Source organism: Netta rufina (genome assembly GCF_964035555.1).
Source record: "Netta rufina genome assembly, chromosome: 4".
Lineage (NCBI taxonomy): Eukaryota > Metazoa > Chordata > Aves > Anseriformes > Anatidae > Netta > Netta rufina.
The window spans coordinates 43,702,779-43,723,732 of record NC_140127.1 but is presented as its reverse complement, the minus strand read 5'-3'; the positions used below and the strand labels follow the sequence as shown (position 1 = coordinate 43,723,732).

Here is a 20,954-nt window from a genome sequence, read left to right as displayed (position 1 = left end):
TAGCATAAGAAAGTATACTTAGTAGTATATCAATAGAGATGGATCATTGCATTGCTGTATATGAGATAAGGCTTTCTCCGGAAAACTTCTTAAAATGTCATATACTTAGTGTGAACACAGTCTAGAGTGCCTCCTACCATCTGTTCAGGTGAATGCTGTGCTAATATCTAATCCATTATTGTGTCGGCAGGAGCACCTCCCGCAAGAAAGCATCAGGCTTTGCTGCTGTCCACCAACTCTTCACTGAACGCTGGCCAACAACACCTACAAACAGAAGTATGACTGGCACAACCACAGAGAGAAATATTGACTTTGAACTTGATATCAGGGTTGAAATTGATTGTGGAAAATGTGTACTGCATCCCACAACACTTCAGCAAGAACATGATGACATTAGTTTACGAAGGTAAGAGTCTTATTACATAGTGGCTTCATGAAGAAGAGTATTGGTACTTTATTCTGCTTTAGCTGATGAATTCATCCTGATATTTCTATCTCCTAAGTTATTACCATATAATAATTAATGATTAATTAATTAATGATTCTTAAGCACTGACCTGTTTGAAAAGCACAGAAGATCTATAGATTAGTTTTCTACTACATTGTAGCATCACCACAGGTTGCAGTTGTCATGCCTGAGTATGGCACAGGGGATTGCACTGCTTTAGCAAAAATCAGTGTATGCCTCTCTTCTGATTTTTTTTCCTTTGGTTTGTTTTTTAATCATTTTATTTTCCATAAACAAAATTTAAGGCTTTCCAAGTACATGGATTCTTATTTATTTTTTCTATTTTTTCCAGCCTCCAAACAAGTAGCTACAACTTCATGAATAAACAGAATGGTTTGACTGATAGTAGGCTATGTATTGCCTCATTGGTCCATAAGGACTCCCATTTTTTCCTGAAAAAGCGTGCTAATATTCTCACATTGCTTTGTTTAGTTAAACACTTTTTTTTTTTTTTTTTTTCTAAAACCATATAAGGTGACATGACTGGTGTTAATAGCATCCAGTGTATTTATTTTAGGAGTTATGATCGGAGTTCCAGAAGTTTGGATCAAGAGTCTCCGTCAAAAAAGAAGAAATTTCAAACTAATTATGCATCTACTACTCACTTACTTGCTGGCAAGAAAGTGCCATCATCTCTACAGACAAAATCTAGTGATGTGGAAACAACAGTGTTTTACATTCCTGGTGTGGATGTAAAGGTAAAAGCTGTGTATAACTGAGCAAGGAAACACTTGAGTCTTTCCCTCTGCCAAAATCTGATTTCAAATCCATTGGTGCAGTATATGCAATTTCATAGATACAGAGCGACTCACCAAAGTCTTTTCAGCTCTGTGTAGGTACTGCTAAGATAGAAATAATGACTCCTGTAATACTACATTCAAAACTGATGATTTCCCCTCATTTTCTTAGGGAGGGAATAAAAATAAAAGCTCGTTTGTACCATCACAAATAGAGCTGTGTCAACTGAAGCTCTGTACAAACAGTGTTTGTGATACTACATAATGAAAAGAATTAAGTTCCACTTATGTTTTGGTGTCTAAGCATTTGTCTTGGATATTTTGTTCTCTGACAGGGAATTTATATTCTATGCTGTTTTAAAATAAAGATTTGTCTGCTTGGTATCCGTAACTCATAGGAAGGGCAGCTTGGTAGTTGGCCTGTATAACATACAAAGCTCTCATGTTCTTGTACTTGTGATTTGAAATCCTATGGAGTAAGAGCAGGAAAACAGATCACTGCTGCATGGAAGCTTCAGTGCCATAAATCAAATGCTCTTCAGATGAGATAGACTGTTTTTCAGGTCTTCCTCTAGTGGAAAGACTTTGTACGTCCACCTTCTAGTATTCCAAGCTGTTTTCAGAGATAAGAGTTATGCCTCAGGTCCTGCCTGTTGCTTTTAGTCAAATTTAGTAATAGCTGTAGATTGTCTACAGCTTTTGTTATGTTCTGTAATTTTACTGACAGTGTATTATCCGCATATAGGAGGTATGAATGCTTGGAATTGTTTTTGTTCTTTTTTATTTTTTGCGATTTTGTGTATGCAGACTTGTAGTAGAGGATTAGTTTCACCCTGCAGTAATACAGAAAGAAAGCAATGTGGACAGGAAAAATAGCTGGTTGTACAGGAGGTGTCAGGTTTACAGAGAAATAGCTCATCTCCTCTGTTGCTGTGTTTCCTTTTTTGTTTTCTTTTATAATTTACCTGTGTTTTGTACAAAGATTTCAGATCTTTATGTGCACTGGCTGTATCTGTAGAACATGGGTTGGAATGTAACGTATCTTACAATGATATTTTGGTAAATAATGAAAAAAGCAGAAAGGCGTGGCATAAAACTGCTGTATAGAATTGAGCTATGAAGAACATTAATCTTTCTTTGCTTTCAGTTACACTACAACTCAAAGACTTTAAAGACTGAATCGCCAAATACTTCTCGAGGATCTTCGTTGCCAAGAACCCTTTCCAAAGAGTCCAAGCTGTATGGTATGAAAGATACTGCCACATCTCCTCCTTTATCTAGCACTATCCACAGCAAGACTAACACCTTACTTCCTCCCCAACCCCCACCCATCCCATCAGGTACTTATAGACAATAACCTTCTAAAACTGTCATGGATATATATTTTTCCTTCATATAATCTACCAGCTTTAGATCTGCCTGGACATGAGTGAAAAACATGTTTATCAAATCTTAACTTTGACTGCAGAAACCTGATGTTTTGACTGCATGAATGCAGTTGATAAGGCTGCATTTTTAGAAATCTCTGGACAAACCAGTCTCAGTAATATGTGTTAGAGACTCCATATGACAGAGAAAGGCTGTACTGCCTTTTCCCAGTTTTCACTTAACAAAGTAAAGCTTATTACTGAAAAGCAAAGCTTAAGTATCTGTATAAAAAGTGAGTGCTGATTTACATTATTCTTCGTAATCCAAGAAAAAAAATGAGATGAATCCTTGCTTTCATACACTGTAACATTTGAAGAATACTTTTTAAGTTTTCCACTGCTTTTTCCCAAACATGTAGTGTGTGAAATTCTTTCTGCAGTTTTGAGTATTGTCAGTACTATCTGGAATAACCCAATTCCAGAAAGCAGTATTTGTATTAAAGATATTTGTGTTAATCAAAATACCAGACTAGCGTCCTCAACTGTTGCAGCCAATTAAATAAGCATGATTTGGAATAACATGAGTTCTGAAACTTCTGTTTTATCTCAAACAATTCCTGTTTTCAAGTAGGAGCCTGTTGTTACATCATGTCAGATCTAGAGGTATGTAGATTGCACCTCCAGCCTCTGAGACATTCACTCTTCTCGCCTTTGATGTTGGAGTATCACTTTAAAAACAAAGTCAAAACTTTGTCAAAATTTGTGAAGCAGGAAAAATTAGTAACTGGTATGCTGGGAGAGAACAGTGAAATGTGACACTTCTCCTCAATTGTCCATGCTGTTTATCCATTAGCTCTTACTCCTTTAAATGGCCATCTTCTTCATAATTACTACGTATTGTGTTATCTTGGTTTATAATACTTCTCAATTTTAATGCATATTTATCTATTCTCTTTTTCTCTTCTATTTGCCATTTTAATTTTAATCATGTGATGTCCAGTTTTATATCTATAAGCTTTAGATTTGGAAGGATTTCTGGAAATTACACTTGTAGGATGATATGAGTGTCTCCCAAACCTAAGGATTGCAGTTAGTTTGCTTCTCTATATATTGTATTTTTATAATATTAATTAGTTTTGGTTTGTTTTAATACATTGTACTTATTTATATTACTTTTCCCCTGCAGTGAAAACCATCTTCTCTTGCTGTCTTTGATCTGCAATAAGGGCAAGATAGGACAGTCTAAACACAGGGACTGCACAGAATAGTTTACGTAGCATGAAAATTTAGTGCTGCTTATTTTAGCAAAGTAAAAGTCTTTTTCATCTCTGTTTTAGTGATTCAATGTTTATATTTTATTTGGAGAGCTTCAAATCAGTATCTCTTATTTGAATATAAATGATATAATTTGTCTCTATTCATTCTAATTGTGGCATTTCATACAGATAGTAATTGAGCTGCTTCTAATACCTTCTGTGAATAATTTGCCAGAAATATCTTTATATTTTTAATAAGCATGGTTCCAAGTGCTAGCCTTTTCCATACATTAAAAGACGGGTCTTTTCCGTTATAGTCTTGCTAGCTCCAGTCATTAAAAAATGTGGGTTTAGAATCCTCAGTTATTCTTTGCATAAAAATGGTAGGACTTGCCATTTACAGTTTTAATCTTTGAATGTCTTTTTTTTTTTTTTACTGCTTAAACTGTCATTCTTCCCAAACTCATGTATTTTCTTTTCCTAAGTTGTCTTCCATTTCCAGTCAGCTCTGTTTACTTTGCATTGTGTTTGGAGAAGAATTTTGTGTGGCTGATTTCAGTGTTATTAAAATTTAAAAATAAAAAAACATAGGAGTGCTTCATGAAGAACAAGCACAATGCAATTAAATTCAAATACGATGGGATAATAGTTCTTTTTTACACAGTTTTCTTAGCAAAATCTTAAAGTTGAATTTTTTTCTAACTGATCTCATTTATGCCTTTCCAGATGATGGTGCTGAAAATTAGAAGAAACAGCTGTTAGTTATGAAGTATCTTCTAATATTTATCAGTTACAGTTAAATGGTTTTACATTAGACAAATTTATCTTTCAATGTTGCAGCCAAAGGGAAAGGAAGCGGTGGAGTGAAAACTGCTAAACTATACGCATGGGTTGCACTTCAATCATTGCCAGAGGAAATGGTGATTAGTCCATGCTTATTGGACTTTCTAGAGAAAGCTCTTGAAACCATTCCAATTACACCGATTGAAAGGAATTACACAGGTAAGTTGCATCTTCATATTTTAGTATTCTAGCATTTCTTTATTGTGTTCTGATGGCATTGAGCTGTATTTTCTTTAAATTCCACTTTCTAATGAGTTCTTGTGTTTCTTAAAAGCTGTTAGTTCACAAGATGAAGACATGGGACAATTTGATATACAAGATCAGTTAGAAGAGTCCACGACATCGTTGGTATCATCATCGACATCAGCATATTCATCCTTCCCTGTAGATGTGGTGGTTTATGTACGAGTTCAGGTGAGGTTTTAAATCGTTTACTATAGTAAGTAACTTCAATCACAGTCTTTGAGGCAGTCTTTGCTTCTAAGTTGTTTGTTTTTTTAAGTTAAAAAAATATTTTTAGGCGCCTGTTTTGAGATACTGATGTCTAGCATGATAATAGGTAAGATGTATTTCAGTAGAAGTTCTGACATCTTTCCGTCTGTCGTGGTTCCGCCCACTACACTGTCCCATGGAGACCAACAGAAATTCTGAGAAATCACAAAATTTCCAAGCATTTTTAACCTTTACCTCTTCCTTGTCTCTTTTGGACTTCTCTTGGGAAGATACAGAATCATAGAATCATAGAATATCCCGAGTTGGAAGGGGCCCATAAGGATCATCAAGTCCAACTCCTGGCACCTCACAGGTCTACCCAAAAGTTTAGACCATGTGACTAAGTGCACAGTCCAATTGCTTCTTAAATATCGTTCATAATTAGTATTTACATCTGTTATTTGTAGGTACCATTACAAACCAACAGATTTTCTCCATTTATATGGTAAATGTGAAAATACAGGAATGTACAGTGCTCATCTACATACATGTTCATACTGCTTCATATTTGATGAGTCTAGACTTTTTGCTTCAGAGGGAATAATGCTACTCCAGACTGAGGCAGAGTACTTGAGCTTGATCTGCATGTTGCTGTTTTTTTCTGCTTTGCTAAAACAACATTTTGTCATGGTACAAATTTGATTACATTCCCAAATTGAACATCTTCAAAAAAGAAGTTTATTTTATGCTTAGGAAAATTAACCACAACAATCAGTAGCTCCTCTCAACTTTTTCTGTAATCTCATCTAGCCAAGCTAAAGAGTCATTTATAGTTCTTCCATAAGGTGAAACTATGAATTGACCTGGGGAGGAGGAAGAGAGGGGTATGTCCGTGTCATATGCTGCATGCAGGATTCCTGCGCTTGTTTTCTAAAAACTGTTTCCAAATAATACTCCTGTTGTTGGAGGAATTCCCTGTATCTATACAAACTTGCATAGAGTTATCTTATTAATTCTAAAACCAGTCTGAGAAGGTTGTAACGAGCTTATATTTTTAGATATAAATTTATATATATATAAATTTACAAGCCAAATTTGGGGTGGTATATATAAAATAAAGCATATTTTATATGCTTTATTAAAAAGTTGAATGTGCTTTATTTCCTCTGTGTTTTAGCCCTCTCAAATCAAGTTCAGTTGCTTGCCAGTATCAAGAGTTGAATGTATGCTCAAGTTGCCATCCCTGGATCTTGTTTTCTCTTCAAACCGAGGAGAACTGGAAACGTTAGGTACAATGTACCCCTCAGAAAGTGTGTCAGTTGGTGGCAGTACTTCACAGAGTTGCTCAAAGAATTCAGTTAGTAAATCTGGAGCACCAGGTAAAATATATATGAATGGCTATACTATATGCAGCTTGTAGCAAAAATAAAATGTTCTTTTGTCTAAAATTGGAAAATAAGCTTTGTCTAAAAATGAGCTTTTACAGACCATATGGCTATTTTTCTGTGTCACATTTATCTTTATGTACTATGACTTCAGTAGGGTTGCTTCATGTATCAGTTCTTTACCTTTTGGTAAAAGCTCGCACAGATACAGTATACTGGAATTTTTCTTTCCTTGGTTAAACAAGCTTAGTTGTTTATAAAACTAACCTGTTATAAAAGGCTATTGCCAATACACAGAATATTTAAGCTACATTGCTACTACAAGGGCGTAATTTGATGTGCATTTGGTCTGTTTAGTATTTGTGCTTTCAGTATTATTTCATGTTTGAAAATGTTTTTGTATTAAAACTAACTTTCAGAAAAAAAAATTTACTTTAGGTTCATCACCTGGACTAGGCAGTCCTCTTGGCAGAACACGCCACAGCAGCAGTCAGTCAGACTTGACTACTTCTAGCAGCAGCTCTTCAGGCCTGAGCTTTACTGCCTGCATGTCTGACTTTTCCCTTTACGTGTTCCATCCATATGGAGCTGGAAAGCAGAAGTCTGCTGTTACTGTTCTAACTCCTGGATCAGCAGCCCTAGGTACAGTACAAGTTTTCATTAGCTTTGGTGAATGTAGTAAGTTTGGCGTGGCTTTCTGAACTGGAGGCTTGAAAAGGCTGTGGAAGATTAAACTCTCTCTTTTCTATTTCTAGGTAATGTGGATGAGGAATCAACTTCGGTCACTGGTCGGAAGGATTCTTTGAGCATTAACCTAGAGTTTGTGAAAGTCAGCTTGTCACGAATAAGGCGCTCAGGAGGTTCTTCCTTTTTTGAGAGTCAGTCTGCAAGTAAAGCTACAAGCAAGATAGATACTACCTTGATAAACATATCTGGTAAGTGCTTTTTTTCATTTTAATCCCATCTATTTAGCTAATTAGCGAAGTGCTGTTCTAATAACATACTTTATGCTCAGCAGCTTTGTAGATATTATATAAGAACCATATACCTGTAGGTGTGCAGTGTTTTTTTTTGTTTGTTTTGAATGAAGTAGGGCTTGATATGTTATTTAAATAGTGGGTCATCCCATAACAGCGATGAAGCCTAAATTGTTTCTGGTTAGTCAGATTTAAGTTATGTGTCATTCTGGTTGTATTGCAAGTACTTCTGTTGGATAGTGTCAGGAGAAAGTGATTTTAAATCTCTATTTAGTAATAATCGTAGTATTTCAACTTTCTCATGCTAAGATGATGCAAAAAAGAGTGGTTATTTTCCACCTGCTGGAACAATGTTTATTTTTATTCAGATCTAACACCCCATAGTTAGTATACATTACCCTTCTGCCTGAGAGACTAGAGTCTTTGAATAGCGTTGTCCATCTACACATGTATCTTCTGAGTCTGAGACCCCAAAAGTCTGACTGCAGTGTCGTAACAAACAACTATGTAAAAGGCAAATTCTCATTTATGATTTTTTTTTCCCATGACAAACTCAGTAGCTTGCTTAGCTTTTAAATATTTTTGTATTAACTACACCTGCAGTTCTTGTTGTACCTGCCCTCCCATTCCTTCTTCTCTGTCATGTGCCATTTCACTTCCACATGCCCATTGCTAATCTGTGAACATTTCTAGTGATCAAAAAGAGCATTAGTAATCCAAAAGACTACGTTTATTAGAACAGTCAGTTGAAGTGACTACAAATCACAAAAAAGGGATATGATGAGCCTTTTGTACAGGGTTTCTGAGCTTTCAATATTGAGAAAGCACAGTGGAATTCTACCTAACAATGAGTTACAGAAACACTCTCCATTAACTTGCTTAAGTCAAAAAGCAATCACAGTATGCCCATGATGTCTATACAGTGTAGCTTCAATACATCTATGCATGCAGGAGTCAGAAACAAGTGAATGAAATTCTGTAGGCCACCCAGTGCCCAGCTATGAATGCTCCGTTATGTCGTTGTTCCTTAGGACAGAACAGTGGGCAAACTCAGATTGTTATTGCTGAGTGATCTCTTTATACATTTTATAACAGAACTAAAACAATGTTATTTAACTTTATGCTAAATGTATTTCCAAAGTTGGTTTTCAGATGGACTTAGTCTGTTAATCACTAACAGTTTTCATAGTCCTCTCTTCAGAAACAGGTATTTCAAAGCTCTTTTTTTCTTTTTTGTTACCTGAATAAGACAGTCTCTTACAGATGTTCACCTTTTTTTTTTCCTTTTTTTTTTTTTTTTTAACTAAATAAGAATTAGAAATATTCAAGCCATCTCCCCATGGAGAAAGACTGAAGTGGACTGTGTAGTGCAATTACTATGTAGTGCAATTCCCTATGAAGCTGCATTGAGAGCTGGACTCCTGAACATTCGAAGAACCTTGAAGTAACAGTGGGTTTTTATGATATTTTTTCCCACTGCACATGGGATCATGAGTTAATGGGCAAGTAGCAGAATAGTTGTGATTAATCTGCTATTAAAGCCTTCAGAGTCTAAGATGCAGATACTACACAAGTAGAATCCAACATAAGTTATATTGTTAGGTTACATCTTTCCTCCAAGAAATGTGTATCATATTCTGAATTTGGAGAAGCTGCAACGCCTCAGTAAAACTGCAGGTTTTAGCAACTGCTTTTCATTACAGCAGAGGCTGTGCTGCTGGGGTAGAGAAGTATTTGACTTAACTGAAAGTCTGTTAATTACATTTGGTTACCAAAACCTGTTACTAATGAGAGTTTACAGTTGCGTATATGTGTAATTTCTTTTTCAGCTGTCTGTGATATAGGATCTGCTTCTTTTAAATATGATATGCGGCGACTCAGTGAGATTCTAGCCTTCCCAAGGGCATGGTACAGGAGAAGCATTGCTAGACGGCTTTTCCTAGGTGATCAAACAATAAATCTGCCAGGTAAGATACAGCTTCTTATCAGGGAAAACCTTCTTGTGCAATGGATTATAGTAGGAACTGCATAAACATATATTGTTTTTTTATTATTTCATATGTGACTAGATAAAAATGCAGAAATAGAAATGTATTATAACTCCATATGCAGTCATTCTAATTAATTTAATAAGAACAAATCTAGAAGTAAGAAATAGAGAATTTCTAAAGTAGAGCATTAAATTACTTAAAGCAAATAATAATACATATATTAAATAAACTGTATTTATGACAAATTACACTTATTTTGAAACTCTCCAAACACTGTTTAGTATGTGGGAGGGTATTATTAAACAAAAACAAAATAATTTTGCTGCCTTTCATGTCTGTCTTTTTTTTTCCAGTAGCCTCTGGTCCTGGAACACCAGATTCAATCGAAGGGGTAAGCCAACATCTTTCTCCTGAATCATCACGGAAGGCATATTGTAGGACGTGGGAGCAACCCTGCCAATCTGCTTCGTTTACACACATGGCACAATCACCTAATGTTTTCAGTGAACATAGTGCAAGTAGTAGTATGTCCCCTGGGACAGCATCTCATAACTTAAAGTCTCCAGCTGTTACAAGATCCAGGAGTGTGTCTGATTCTTCAGTGCCTCAGAGAGGTTAGTAGACAACTATTTATTTTTTTATTTTTCTAAATATTTTCATCAGGTGGATGAAGAAAATTGTTACTACTTTATATATTTTACTATAGGAAAAATACCTTTAGGAAAGAAAGAACAGTTTTTTTTTTTTTTTCTATTTAGAAAGCAAGATATTAGTATGTGAACAGTTTTTAAGACAAGACAGATGAAGAAGGATACACACTAGTACAGTGACTTGTTCATATGAAATTTTGCACAATCTTATAAGAGTATCTCTGGGGTTTTTGTGAGGAAAGAATGAGGAAAACCCTAATTCTTGAACTTGGCACTTGTGCAAATAACCACTACCTGAATATTCTACTACTAATAATTTGTTTTTTGTGTATACTTTTAATCAGTTAAAGAATATAAAACATACTCCTGCATGCTGAACAGCAAATTTAAAATCTTTTATTTAAAAGATCTTAGTAAAACTAAACATGTAAAATACATCAATTTCTATTACAGCTAAAACAATATGTACCACAGATCCTCTAGTTCTCACTTATACTTACTTGTAGCTTTGTGGTGCTCATTAAATAGGGTGTAAATCTGTCGTTTTTAATGTCTTTCAATGTATATATTCTGCCAGTTTTTCTTAGTATGTGGAATCATTTAAATTTTTGCCTACTTATTTGTTTAGATGCGCTCACAAAAACGTCAACTCCATTTAATAAGTCAAATAAAGCTGGAAGCCCACAAGGAACGCCATGGGAAACACTAGTTGTATTTGCTATGAACCTGAAACAACTAAATGTCCAAATGAATATGAGCAATGTAATGGGCAATACCACGTAAGTATAAAACACGTTCAAGCATACTGTAGCAGACACTGTTATTGGGGGCAAAAAAAAAAAAAAATCACCACTGACCATTAGCAGCCTGTTTTCTAACTTGAAATTCCTAACTTTTCCAGTTTTGAACTGTGAAGCCCCTTGTGAATACTGGTAGCTGCTTTATCATAAAGCCCCACATTTACTGCAAAGTAGTAAATAAGTTTCTGTTTTTCTTTTGAAAGCCTGGAAAATGTTTGTTTATTTTCATCTCTGTTCTAGGTGGACCACCAGTGGTTTGAAAAGTCAGGGTCGCCTATCTGTGGGCAGTAGCAGAGATCGGGAAATTAGCATGTCTGTTGGTTTGGGAAGATCCCAGTTGGACTCCAGAGGGGGGGTTGTTGGAGGTACCATAGATGTTAACACACTGGAGATGGTGGGTAAGTTGGAAAGCTGCTTGGTGTTAGTATATGCTCTGGACAATAGCTTTGGAAAGCTAAAGCATGGACACAGTTCTCCTGTTTTGTGAATTTGGTAATAGGCAGCATAAAGACTTTGCATTCGTATTTGTGCTTTCTGACTATGAAACACATTTTGAATTGAAGGAATAGCCTCCTGATCAAGGGTGTATTCAGTGTCAGGGCTGCCCTAAAATTGCACCACCTAGCTGTGCGACTCTCCAGCCCCTTTCAGCTGTTTGGACAGATGTCAACTGAAGAGATTGAGAGCGTTTCAGCTCTTCCTAGACTTTCCCAAATGCTTAAGGTGTAGGAAAAGGGCAAGTGGTTTTGGAAAGAGACTGGGTGGATATTCTTGCTGTACATCAGTGTCAGGACCTTCCCATGCATCTGGAAGAATCCAGTGCTTCCTCAGTCTCTCTGTATCGTGAGGATGGCATAATGGTGATGTTTCTGGTAAAACTGATCTTCTTGCCTTTAATGCTGTATTTCTGTGTTGCTTTTGTTCTATTTCAGCTCATATTTCTGAGCACCCAAACCAACAGCCCAGTCATAAAATTCAGATTACCATGGGTTCTACTGAAGCACGTGTTGACTACATGGGATCCAGTATCCTAATGGGGATTTTCAGTAATGCAGATCTTAAACTACAGGACGAATGGAAAATCAATCTGTATAATGCTTTGGACTCGAGCATCTCTGATAAAAGGTTTGCTGTGTTTCAAGCTTATCATGTTTGGTAACGCTGAATTCTACGTGTATGTAATGTGTCCAATGTTGATAACTGAAATTGTAAGTCTGACAGAAATCAAAGGGTCTATTTTTTTGTAGTGTCAGTAGGAAATAGCTTAACGGCAAATGTTCTCCTGGTTTTTAATATCTAGTGAGATATTTGTCCATGGGGACTTGAAATGGGATATCTTCCAAGTGATGATTTCAAGATCAACCACACCAGACCTAATAAAAATAGGAATGAAACTCCAGGAGTTCTTTACTCAGCAGTTTGACACAAGCAAGCGAGCTTTGTCTACCTGGGGACCAGTTCCTTATCTCCCACCAAAGACAATGGCCAACAACTTAGAGAGAAGCTCACACGAACAACGTAAGTGGTACAAAAAACTGTATGGTTTCCAGCTTGGATGTTTCAATTGTGCAGAATAATCTGAGCAACTTCATGCGTGTAAGCACATCTATTTGACTTAAAATAATCTCTTCAATATGTTTATGCCCTTTAAATTGAGGCTTTTCAATGAGGAGGACATCTCGGGTATCCTGCTATATCTGTGGTACAAGAAGGAACTAACTTATAACATTTTTCAGGTTTTAGTTAAAATGTGTATTTTGCTAAAATATTCTTGCAGTTTGAAAACTGCAAATTTATGAAGTCTATTTCATAAAAATTATTTCTGCTTTGAGTAGCTGTGTGGTGCTATGCTTACTTTATGTTAATTGTGAGCTGAAGACATCTTTTATCTGAATGCAACAAGTTAGGTTTCCAAGTACGAGTTAGATTTCCAAGTACACTTGTTCAGGTTCTCATAAACTGCAATGACCCTAGATGGCAAAGATGAAACAATGTCAATGAAATCCCATTCATTATTTCTAATCATATTTCTATTTTTAATAAAATATGGAGTTACGGCAGCAAACTTTTCTGTATCTTTCTCTTTCCTAAATTTTGTTTTTGCCATTGTGTGTTTCCTTTCTAGTGCTGGATGCAGCCCATCACCGTCATTGGCCAGGAGTTTTGAAGGTGTTGTCTGGGTGCCATATATCCTTATTTCAGATGCCATTGCCAGAAGATGGAATGCAATTTGGAGGATCCATGAGTTTGCATGGAAACCATATGACACTGGCTTGTTTTCATGGACCTAATTTCCGTTCAAAATCTTGGGCCTTGTTTCACCTTGAAGAACCCAATATTGCATTTTGGACAGAAGCACAGAAAGTTTGGGAAGATGGTAATTTAAACCATTCCCTTATCTTTTAAAATTCTTTAAATTAACTTTAAGAATATATTGGTATATCAGAATAAATCCAAGGAAAACTTATTTTCTTTGAATTCTGAATCAAGATTATTTCCCTAAAATATACTGTGTACCTAAAATAATAATCTCTTCCCTCTCCATCTGTATCACTGTTTCATTATCTGTGGTAAAATGCAAAATATATTATTGTATAGTTAAAGTTTATTAAATATGTCCCTGGCAATATATCTAGGGAGGGGATTGTTTGCTTGGTTAATCGCATGTCTGTGTTCGCAGAATCCTTCATTTCTACATGATGAATGTTGGAGGTCTTATTGCTTATTTTTGTCTTTATGTTGAAGTTTTTACTGTCTGTAGCTACTTAGAAATTATTTTTTTCCAGTTATTTGCAACCATTACATGAGGGTTTTAATGCTACTGGCTTAGTAATTATTCATGGTAGATACCTGTGCAAATGATATGAAAAACCCTATGATCCTTAAAAGTTTTTTTCCCATTTTTCTTCTCTCCCAACCCAATATCCCTCACATCTTCAATACAGGTACTAGTGAACATTCTACATACATTGTACAGACACTAGACTTTCATTTGGGCCATAACACCATGGTCACCAAACCATGTGGAGCACTTGAAAGCCCCATGGCAACAATCACAAAGATAACAAGGCGCCGCCATGAAAATCCCCCACATGGAGTTGCTAGTGTGAAGGAGTGGTTCAATTATGTGACAGCCACGAGGAATGAAGGTGAGGTTCACATCCATTAAGTTTTGGGAATTTGCTTGTCAGTCAGTACAGACCGTGCTGTTAAAAGCTGCTATATTTCAAGTGGGTTATGAAGAAGGAAGTTAGAAATAACAGTTTTCTTCTTAAGAACCTTACAGTAAACTGTGGAATAAAACATGACAATATGCTGAACAGCTGGAAGTGTTAGTGAGCGAAGACCTTTTTCAAATTGTGCAGTAAAGCCAAAGTGGTCTGTTAGTGAATGGGATGTTTATGCTTATTGCAGTAGCTCCACTTTTAATCCTCTGCTTTTTCCTCTTTCACCCCATGCAGAGATATTTCTTGTTGCATGTAGTTGTCCAGATTTTCTAACATGAGGATGCATTTAGTAATTTCACTGTACATGAAGAAGTAACAGATGAAGTTAAAGTGGGAATATATTTTAATCTGTGATCACTGCTTCTAGGAATCAAAACATTTTGAATCATATACTTAAATCACTTAGTTGGAAAATAAAACTCTCAAAACCAAATCCTAAAATACAGCTGTTGTTATTGTGTTCACAAAAAATATAGAACCAGTAGAAGAAATCAGTTGAATTTCTGTGAAAGGTGAATGGCAGAATATGGTATATAGTTAGAAATGAGCAGTTTACATTGTCTTGAAAACATATTTTCAAGTTGTCAATATACTGTACTAATATTTATACCTTTTGAAAGACATGACAGGATGTAATGGTTGAAGTTAACAAGCAGAGGCACGTTCTGTTAAATGCTTTTACATAGCTCTGTTTTGCTACATGCAGAGCATTTGTGTACACCAGCAAGAACAACATCTGATAATGTGACCTTTTGGAGCCATGCTGTTGAGAGCTGGTTAAAGGATATAATGAAAGGCTTTACAATCTAGTAACTTTCTTAACTTTCTGTCTTGTCACAAGTTTAACGACTGAAAACTAATTAAGTAATTTAGATGATATCGCATGTGTGTTATGCTGTAAGTATTGTGACAAAGTCAGATTCCTTCTAAATAGTGATTTACATCAATGTTGCCTCTGTGTCTTAGTTGTATCCATTGGAAACATTTATTTTCATTTTAAGTCCTATCATATTTCCTAATACAGAGGGCGTGCTTTTGAACATGTGGTCTATATTTGACTTGACTGAAAGTTCATTATTAGAATAAACTTGTGATGGGGTGGTCAGATGAATAAAATTTGGACTGTAAGCTTGGAAAAAAACACACAACAAAACAAAACGAAAAACACCACAAAACAAACAAACAATTCTTAGAAGTACTTCTATGTTTTAATACCAAAACCTATTTACCTATTTCTTCCCCGCTTCTTTATTATGAGATGTATTTCAGTGTGTGAAAGTGCCACTACTAATTTGAAAATTTGTCACTCTCTATACTGACAGAACTTATTTTTAACAAGGATTAGTGAATTAAGGTATTTCCCATTATCCCTGTAGAGTTAAACCTGCTTCGAAATGTTGATGCTAATAACCCAGAGAGCAGCACAACTGTGAAAAGCTCAAGCTTGCTAAGTGGCTTTAGAGGCGGTTCCAGTTACAATCATGAAACGGAAACCATCTTTGCATTGCCAAGAATGCAGCTGGATTTTAAATCTATTCATGTTCAAGAGCCCCAAGAGCCATCGTTACAAGGTACAGTAAAAATCATTTGCATTTCCTGACCCAAAGCTGTTTCTCATGAACAAGGGTTTAAATACAAAGATACTGTGGCAATATGAAAAGAGGTTTTAATCTGAAAATTACTGCAGATGTGCAAGAAAGTACACAGTTTAAAATGCAGAGGGAGTTCTGATGAGAAAGTGAAGATCTAGGAAAGTGAAGATCACAGGAGGCTTTATCTACGGGATTATTTTTTTTTTAACCTGTCAGCTACACTTCTAAGCTTCCATAAATGGCAAATGCACACAAGATTCTTCCATCCTATTATGTTCTCTATGGAGAAATCTGTCCTTGAGCTGAGAGTTTTTTGGGGCAGAGGAATTAATAATGGTCCAACAAGCACAGGTTAGTAATAGTAAGATGATACTGGCTGAAAACAATTTGCCATATTTCTGGACCATGAATACCATGAATAGAGGCAACTTCCCTTCAAATTAAAACCCAAAATGTTGCAACAGCTGCTGCTCCTGATTAGTGTTACAGAGCTAAGCTAAGAAAATTAAAGATGGGCTACATTTGAAAGAAAAAGGTTTTCTATTCCTGTGATGCAAGAAAAGTGCTTGCAGTATGCCAGTAATTCTCAGTCTTCTCTGCAGGCTCCTAAAACTGTTCCAATGGAGATGAAGACTCTTGTACAGTTAATTCAAACTTGCTGCCAGTAGCCTTGCTTTTTTGTCTTAAATCAACTCTGTGAAGCCCTTAGAAACAGTCCATGTTACCTTGGGTGTCTGCAGTTCCAGGCTGAAAAAGTACTGCACCATACTGTTGTCAGAAAGGAACTCACAAGTCTAACAATTACATTTCAAAGGCAATACAGATACCTTGTCAGTTTTCAAAATGTTATGTTCAGACTACAGTCAGAACTGTTGGGAAAAGCCTACTCGGTACCAGCAGTTACATTTGCAAGTAATCTGTATTGAAATTCTGTGTACTGTTCTGTATATGGCAAGTGCTTAAAATGCATTAATACTATTTTTATCTGATTGTAGATACAAGTGTTAAACCAAAGGTGGAATGCAGTGTAGTAACTGAATTTACAGACCACATTTGTGTAACTATGGATGCTGAATTGATTATGTTTCTACATGACTTGGTGTCTGCTTATCTAAAAGAAAAAGAAAAAGGTAAGCTGTTATTTGTGGTAAGACTGGCCTGACAGTCTGTAATTGTCAGACTACTTGATAGTAAATATTTGCATGCTTTCTAAATACAGTTGACTTGTTTAAAAATTTATTTAATTAAAAATAATAATAAAAAAGTGCCTAAATTGCTGCTATTGAAATCAACAGAAATAGTATTAAATGTTTGTGAAATTGTTAGTGCTGTGAAATGGTAGCTACCTCTTTTGATCACTGGTAAGTGAAGTTTAACCACAAAAAGCACGGAGTTGTCCAGGAATATTTGAGCTGACTTTAAGTCAGGCCCCGTAAGACTGGAAGCAGAGTAGCTGCATACAGGGTGCTTTAGTGACTTTAGAGTGCTTTACACATGAACACGTTTAGTTAGAGCATTCAAATTTGGCACATGGATTCTTAAAGAATATGTGGCCGTTGCTAGAAAGAGTGAATTGAAGACAACAGAAATCGATGTATACGTGAAGTGTGACAAACAGTGACTTTGGTTGTTGTAAATTTAATGTGAATAAAGTATGCAATACTAAATGACTGTGCTCTATAATTATCTGCATATTGAAGAGTAGGTCATGATTGTGCATCTTTAATGCTTTACAATTATTTCCACAAGTATCTGAAACGTATTAAATCAGTTAAGATTTGGGAAAGTACAGCACTGTAGATGCTCATCATAGGTAAAATTTGAGATGTTACTTTGATGATGACATCTAAAAAGCATATTCAAAATAAAAGCAGCTTACTCAAAGTTCTAAAACTTCTTCAGTTTCCAAATTTTCCGTAGAAATCCTAGTACAGACTCTCATTCCTGTACTTTTTTCCTGAAAGACTTCCATGAGACTAATGTAAGACAGTAATGTATGTGTAAACAATGAGTTACCACCACAGTGAAAGTCACATTTGTTTTTCTGGTGTATGAAATTGAGTGTTACACATAGTAGTTTGCATTTATTACTCATCTGGCATTCATGTTAGATGATGTTATGTATAAGTATAACATAAATAGTATAACACATTAAAATTTATTATTTTACAAATGGCTTTTCTATAACCGTTTCAAAATATGTTGTGTACAGTGGAGCTCAGGGATACTAAGTTTCCTAAAAGTGCTTTATACTGAGATGTCCAAGAGGTGCAGAAGCTAACAAAAGAGGAAAATAACTTTTTTTGGTGAATACTTTGTCAAAAAATACTTGGTTTCAGGCTATCCAGAGTAACTCAAAATTCAGTCCCAGTTCACAGATTTGTTTTTATTTTATAAAATGTGCTGTTTGGAGGAGAAAGAGCTGCTGTTCCCTTTCCATATTCCATGATTTAAACTCAAGTAAAAACTGGGTTCAGGTCTCCTTGATGCCTTTGGACAAAGATTGAACTTAATTGTTACCTCACCATCCTCCTCCTCTGTCAATCAAAAAATAAAAATCCAAACTTAGGAGTGTGTCTGAATTTTGTTTATGGAATGTGATATGTTTTGTTTCATGCCGTGATGAAATTGGAAGACCCTGTACATGGATGCTTTGGGATTGCAGGGAGAAGAATTCCACATCCCAGTATTAGCCAGCAATTATTAATTTTTTTCATATATTTTATTAGCACTTTGTTCAAACCAAAAATGTAGGCCAGAAATTCTGTAAAGGTGTTACAACAAGCTGAAACATAACGTGTTTTTCTCTTGTTTGAGATTTGCTCTGGTGTTTCTTTTAAGATGTCCAAAGAGGATTCAAATCAAATGCTCATGACAGACTGATGGTTTGTTGTGTTTTTCTTTTTTCCCATCTCCATTTTGTAGCTATTTTTCCTCCTCGCATTTTGGCTTCTCGTCCAGGGCAGAAAAACTCTGTTGGTGTACTTGAGGACAGCTCCACTGAGAAAGAAGCAGAGGAAAGCATTACTTACACTACAGTCGACTGGAGAGAATTTATGTGCAATACTTGGCATTTGGAACCCACGCTCAGGTAACGACCATGTTTATCCACAATCTCTTTACGCATTTTATCTGTGGGTACTGTCCTTCAAAACACAAGCGTTTCCAAGTTGATTCTGTTCAGCTACTAAGAGGATTGATCACATGGATGCTGTTAGAGATTCATCTTTGGCTATTAGTGCTGGTATGAAAGATGGTCAGGACATGACAAAAGCTGGATAATGCAATTATCACATTAATTAACTCCTAGATTGCACTTCTGGAAGGTAAACTTAGGTTAAAAGAATCTTTAAGGCTCTTCAAAATCAGGACAATAAAACTAAACTCATCAAGAACCACAGATGACTGTTTTTCACTTTGTCCTTCATTTCATTCAGTTTCTAGCATGTAACTTCTCACCTTGCAGTTTTCACAGAATCATCTAGGTTGGAAGAGACCGCCAAGATCACAGAGTCCAACCTCTGACCTAACACTAACAAGTCCTCCACTAAACCATATCACTAAGCTCTAAATCTAAACATCTTTTAAAAACCTCCAGGGATGGTGACAAAACCACTTCCCTGGGCAGCCCATTCCAATGCCTCACAACCCTCTCAGTAAAGAAGTTCTTCCTAATATCCAGCCTAAACCTCCCCTGGCACAACTTTAGCCCATTCCATGTATTTTACCGTTTTTATTTTGAAGGGCTGTCTTTCTTTTCTTACAAGCAGTTCTACAGAAGAACTTCCTTTATACTCTTGCATAATATAAAAATTGAGTTGCATGTTAATGATAAATATGAATTTGAAAATTTCAGGTATTGACAACTCTTTCATTTTTTTCCTCACATATATACTTTGCTGACACTTGGCAACAAATTCCTCACTACCATGCCAAGAGGGAAGATTTTTTTTCCTCCAGAGCAGGAATTTAGGTAGTTCTAGTTATTACTTCAGCAGTCACCTTAAAATAATAATAAAAATATATATCTATAAAAGTTGCTATATGGCAGTTTAAGCATAACACAAGAGAACAGCACATATACCAGATATATACCAGCAACCCACTGCTCTCTATATACACATTTAATCCCTAGAAATGACTTTTTTTTTGTCAGGGTTTGTTTGCTTTTTAACCTCTGCTGACACTACTAGTGCATGTAAGTGTTCATTCACTTCATATCAAAACACACATCAACCCAGGCCAAATGAATTCTTATCTCCCTGAGCATCCTGTTACTTTGAGAGTTGGTTATCTTCAACTATCTGTATATACCAAGCTTGAAGCCTGTTGGGCAGAAGTAACAATGGGTGTTTATATAGACAAATGGTAGTTGCTATGTAAATTCGAGATCCAGTTGCCTATTATTGTTGTTGTTGCTTTGTTAGATTAATATCCTGGACTGGGAGAAAAATTGATCCTGTTGGCGTTGACTACATCCTTCAAAAGCTGGGCTTTCACCATGCAAGGACTACTATTCCCAAGTGGCTGCAGCGTGGTGTCATGGATCCTTTGGACAAAGTTTTGTCAGTTCTTATAAAGAAACTTGGTACTGCACTACAGGATGAAAAGGAAAAGAAAGGAAAAGACAAAGAAGAATACTAAAACTATAATGTGACAACCGTAATTCCGTTTGATTTTATCGAAGTGTTTTATTGTAAGAATTTAAATATGGTTTAAAGAGAAACCTAACAGCTTTTTGCTACTCTATTTAAAACTTACATTGTGAGTAACTGTTTACTGTGGTACATGATACCATTCTGTATTTGAAGTATTGCATGATTAAGACCAATGTATATTCTGTGAAGGAATAGCTGGAACACTGTAAATCTGCTCCTCAGTCTCCACTGTTTTATTGTGTGCAATATGATTCCTGCATCTTCAAAATATTTGCAGATTAACTGTGAATTTTCAGAAACTTTATTTGCCATAACACAAAACCCTATGTTGATGTGACTGGTAATTGATTCGTCAATGTAGACTCGTGTAAATTATATATATACATAACTTATGAAACTGTGATTGCCTAAGTGCTAAAAAAAATCGTTAAGTTTATTACACTTGTATTAAAATTTAACTATTGTACAGATTTTTTTTTTGTTCAACCTCTTTGATTAAAAAAGTGTTTTAAGTGTAACTTGGCATCCTGT

At 35.7% G+C, this 20,954-nt stretch overlaps 1 protein-coding gene across 6 annotated transcripts in view; it reads left to right on the top strand.

Moving 5' to 3' along the window:
- BLTP1 (bridge-like lipid transfer protein family member 1) overlaps positions 1-20,941 on the top strand; it is a 113,499-nt gene extending 92,558 nt beyond the window's left edge. For 4 of the 6 annotated variants that reach the window (XM_084286126.1, XM_084286129.1, XM_084286127.1 and 1 more), the window contains 20 exons: positions 191-406; positions 1,026-1,206; positions 2,393-2,585; positions 4,709-4,870; positions 4,986-5,125; positions 6,321-6,522; positions 6,967-7,170; positions 7,284-7,463; positions 9,335-9,472; positions 9,850-10,110; positions 10,775-10,925; positions 11,187-11,344; positions 11,879-12,071; positions 12,247-12,464; positions 13,072-13,323; positions 13,892-14,095; positions 15,550-15,744; positions 16,761-16,895; positions 18,691-18,856; positions 20,193-20,941. In XM_084286126.1, coding sequence (XP_084142252.1) covers positions 191-406; positions 1,026-1,206; positions 2,393-2,585; positions 4,709-4,870; positions 4,986-5,125; positions 6,321-6,522; positions 6,967-7,170; positions 7,284-7,463; positions 9,335-9,472; positions 9,850-10,110; positions 10,775-10,925; positions 11,187-11,344; positions 11,879-12,071; positions 12,247-12,464; positions 13,072-13,323; positions 13,892-14,095; positions 15,550-15,744; positions 16,761-16,895; positions 18,691-18,856; positions 20,193-20,409 — 3,766 coding nt within the window. In that variant the 3' untranslated portion in view covers positions 20,410-20,941. The remainder of the gene's footprint in view (positions 1-190; positions 407-1,025; positions 1,207-2,392; positions 2,586-4,708; positions 4,871-4,985; positions 5,126-6,320; positions 6,523-6,966; positions 7,171-7,283; positions 7,464-9,334; positions 9,473-9,849; positions 10,111-10,774; positions 10,926-11,186; positions 11,345-11,878; positions 12,072-12,246; positions 12,465-13,071; positions 13,324-13,891; positions 14,096-15,549; positions 15,745-16,760; positions 16,896-18,690; positions 18,857-20,192) is intronic. The other 2 variants (XM_084286130.1, XM_084286128.1) reach the window with 2 other exon arrangements.
- Positions 20,942-20,954: the final 13 nt, after the last annotated feature.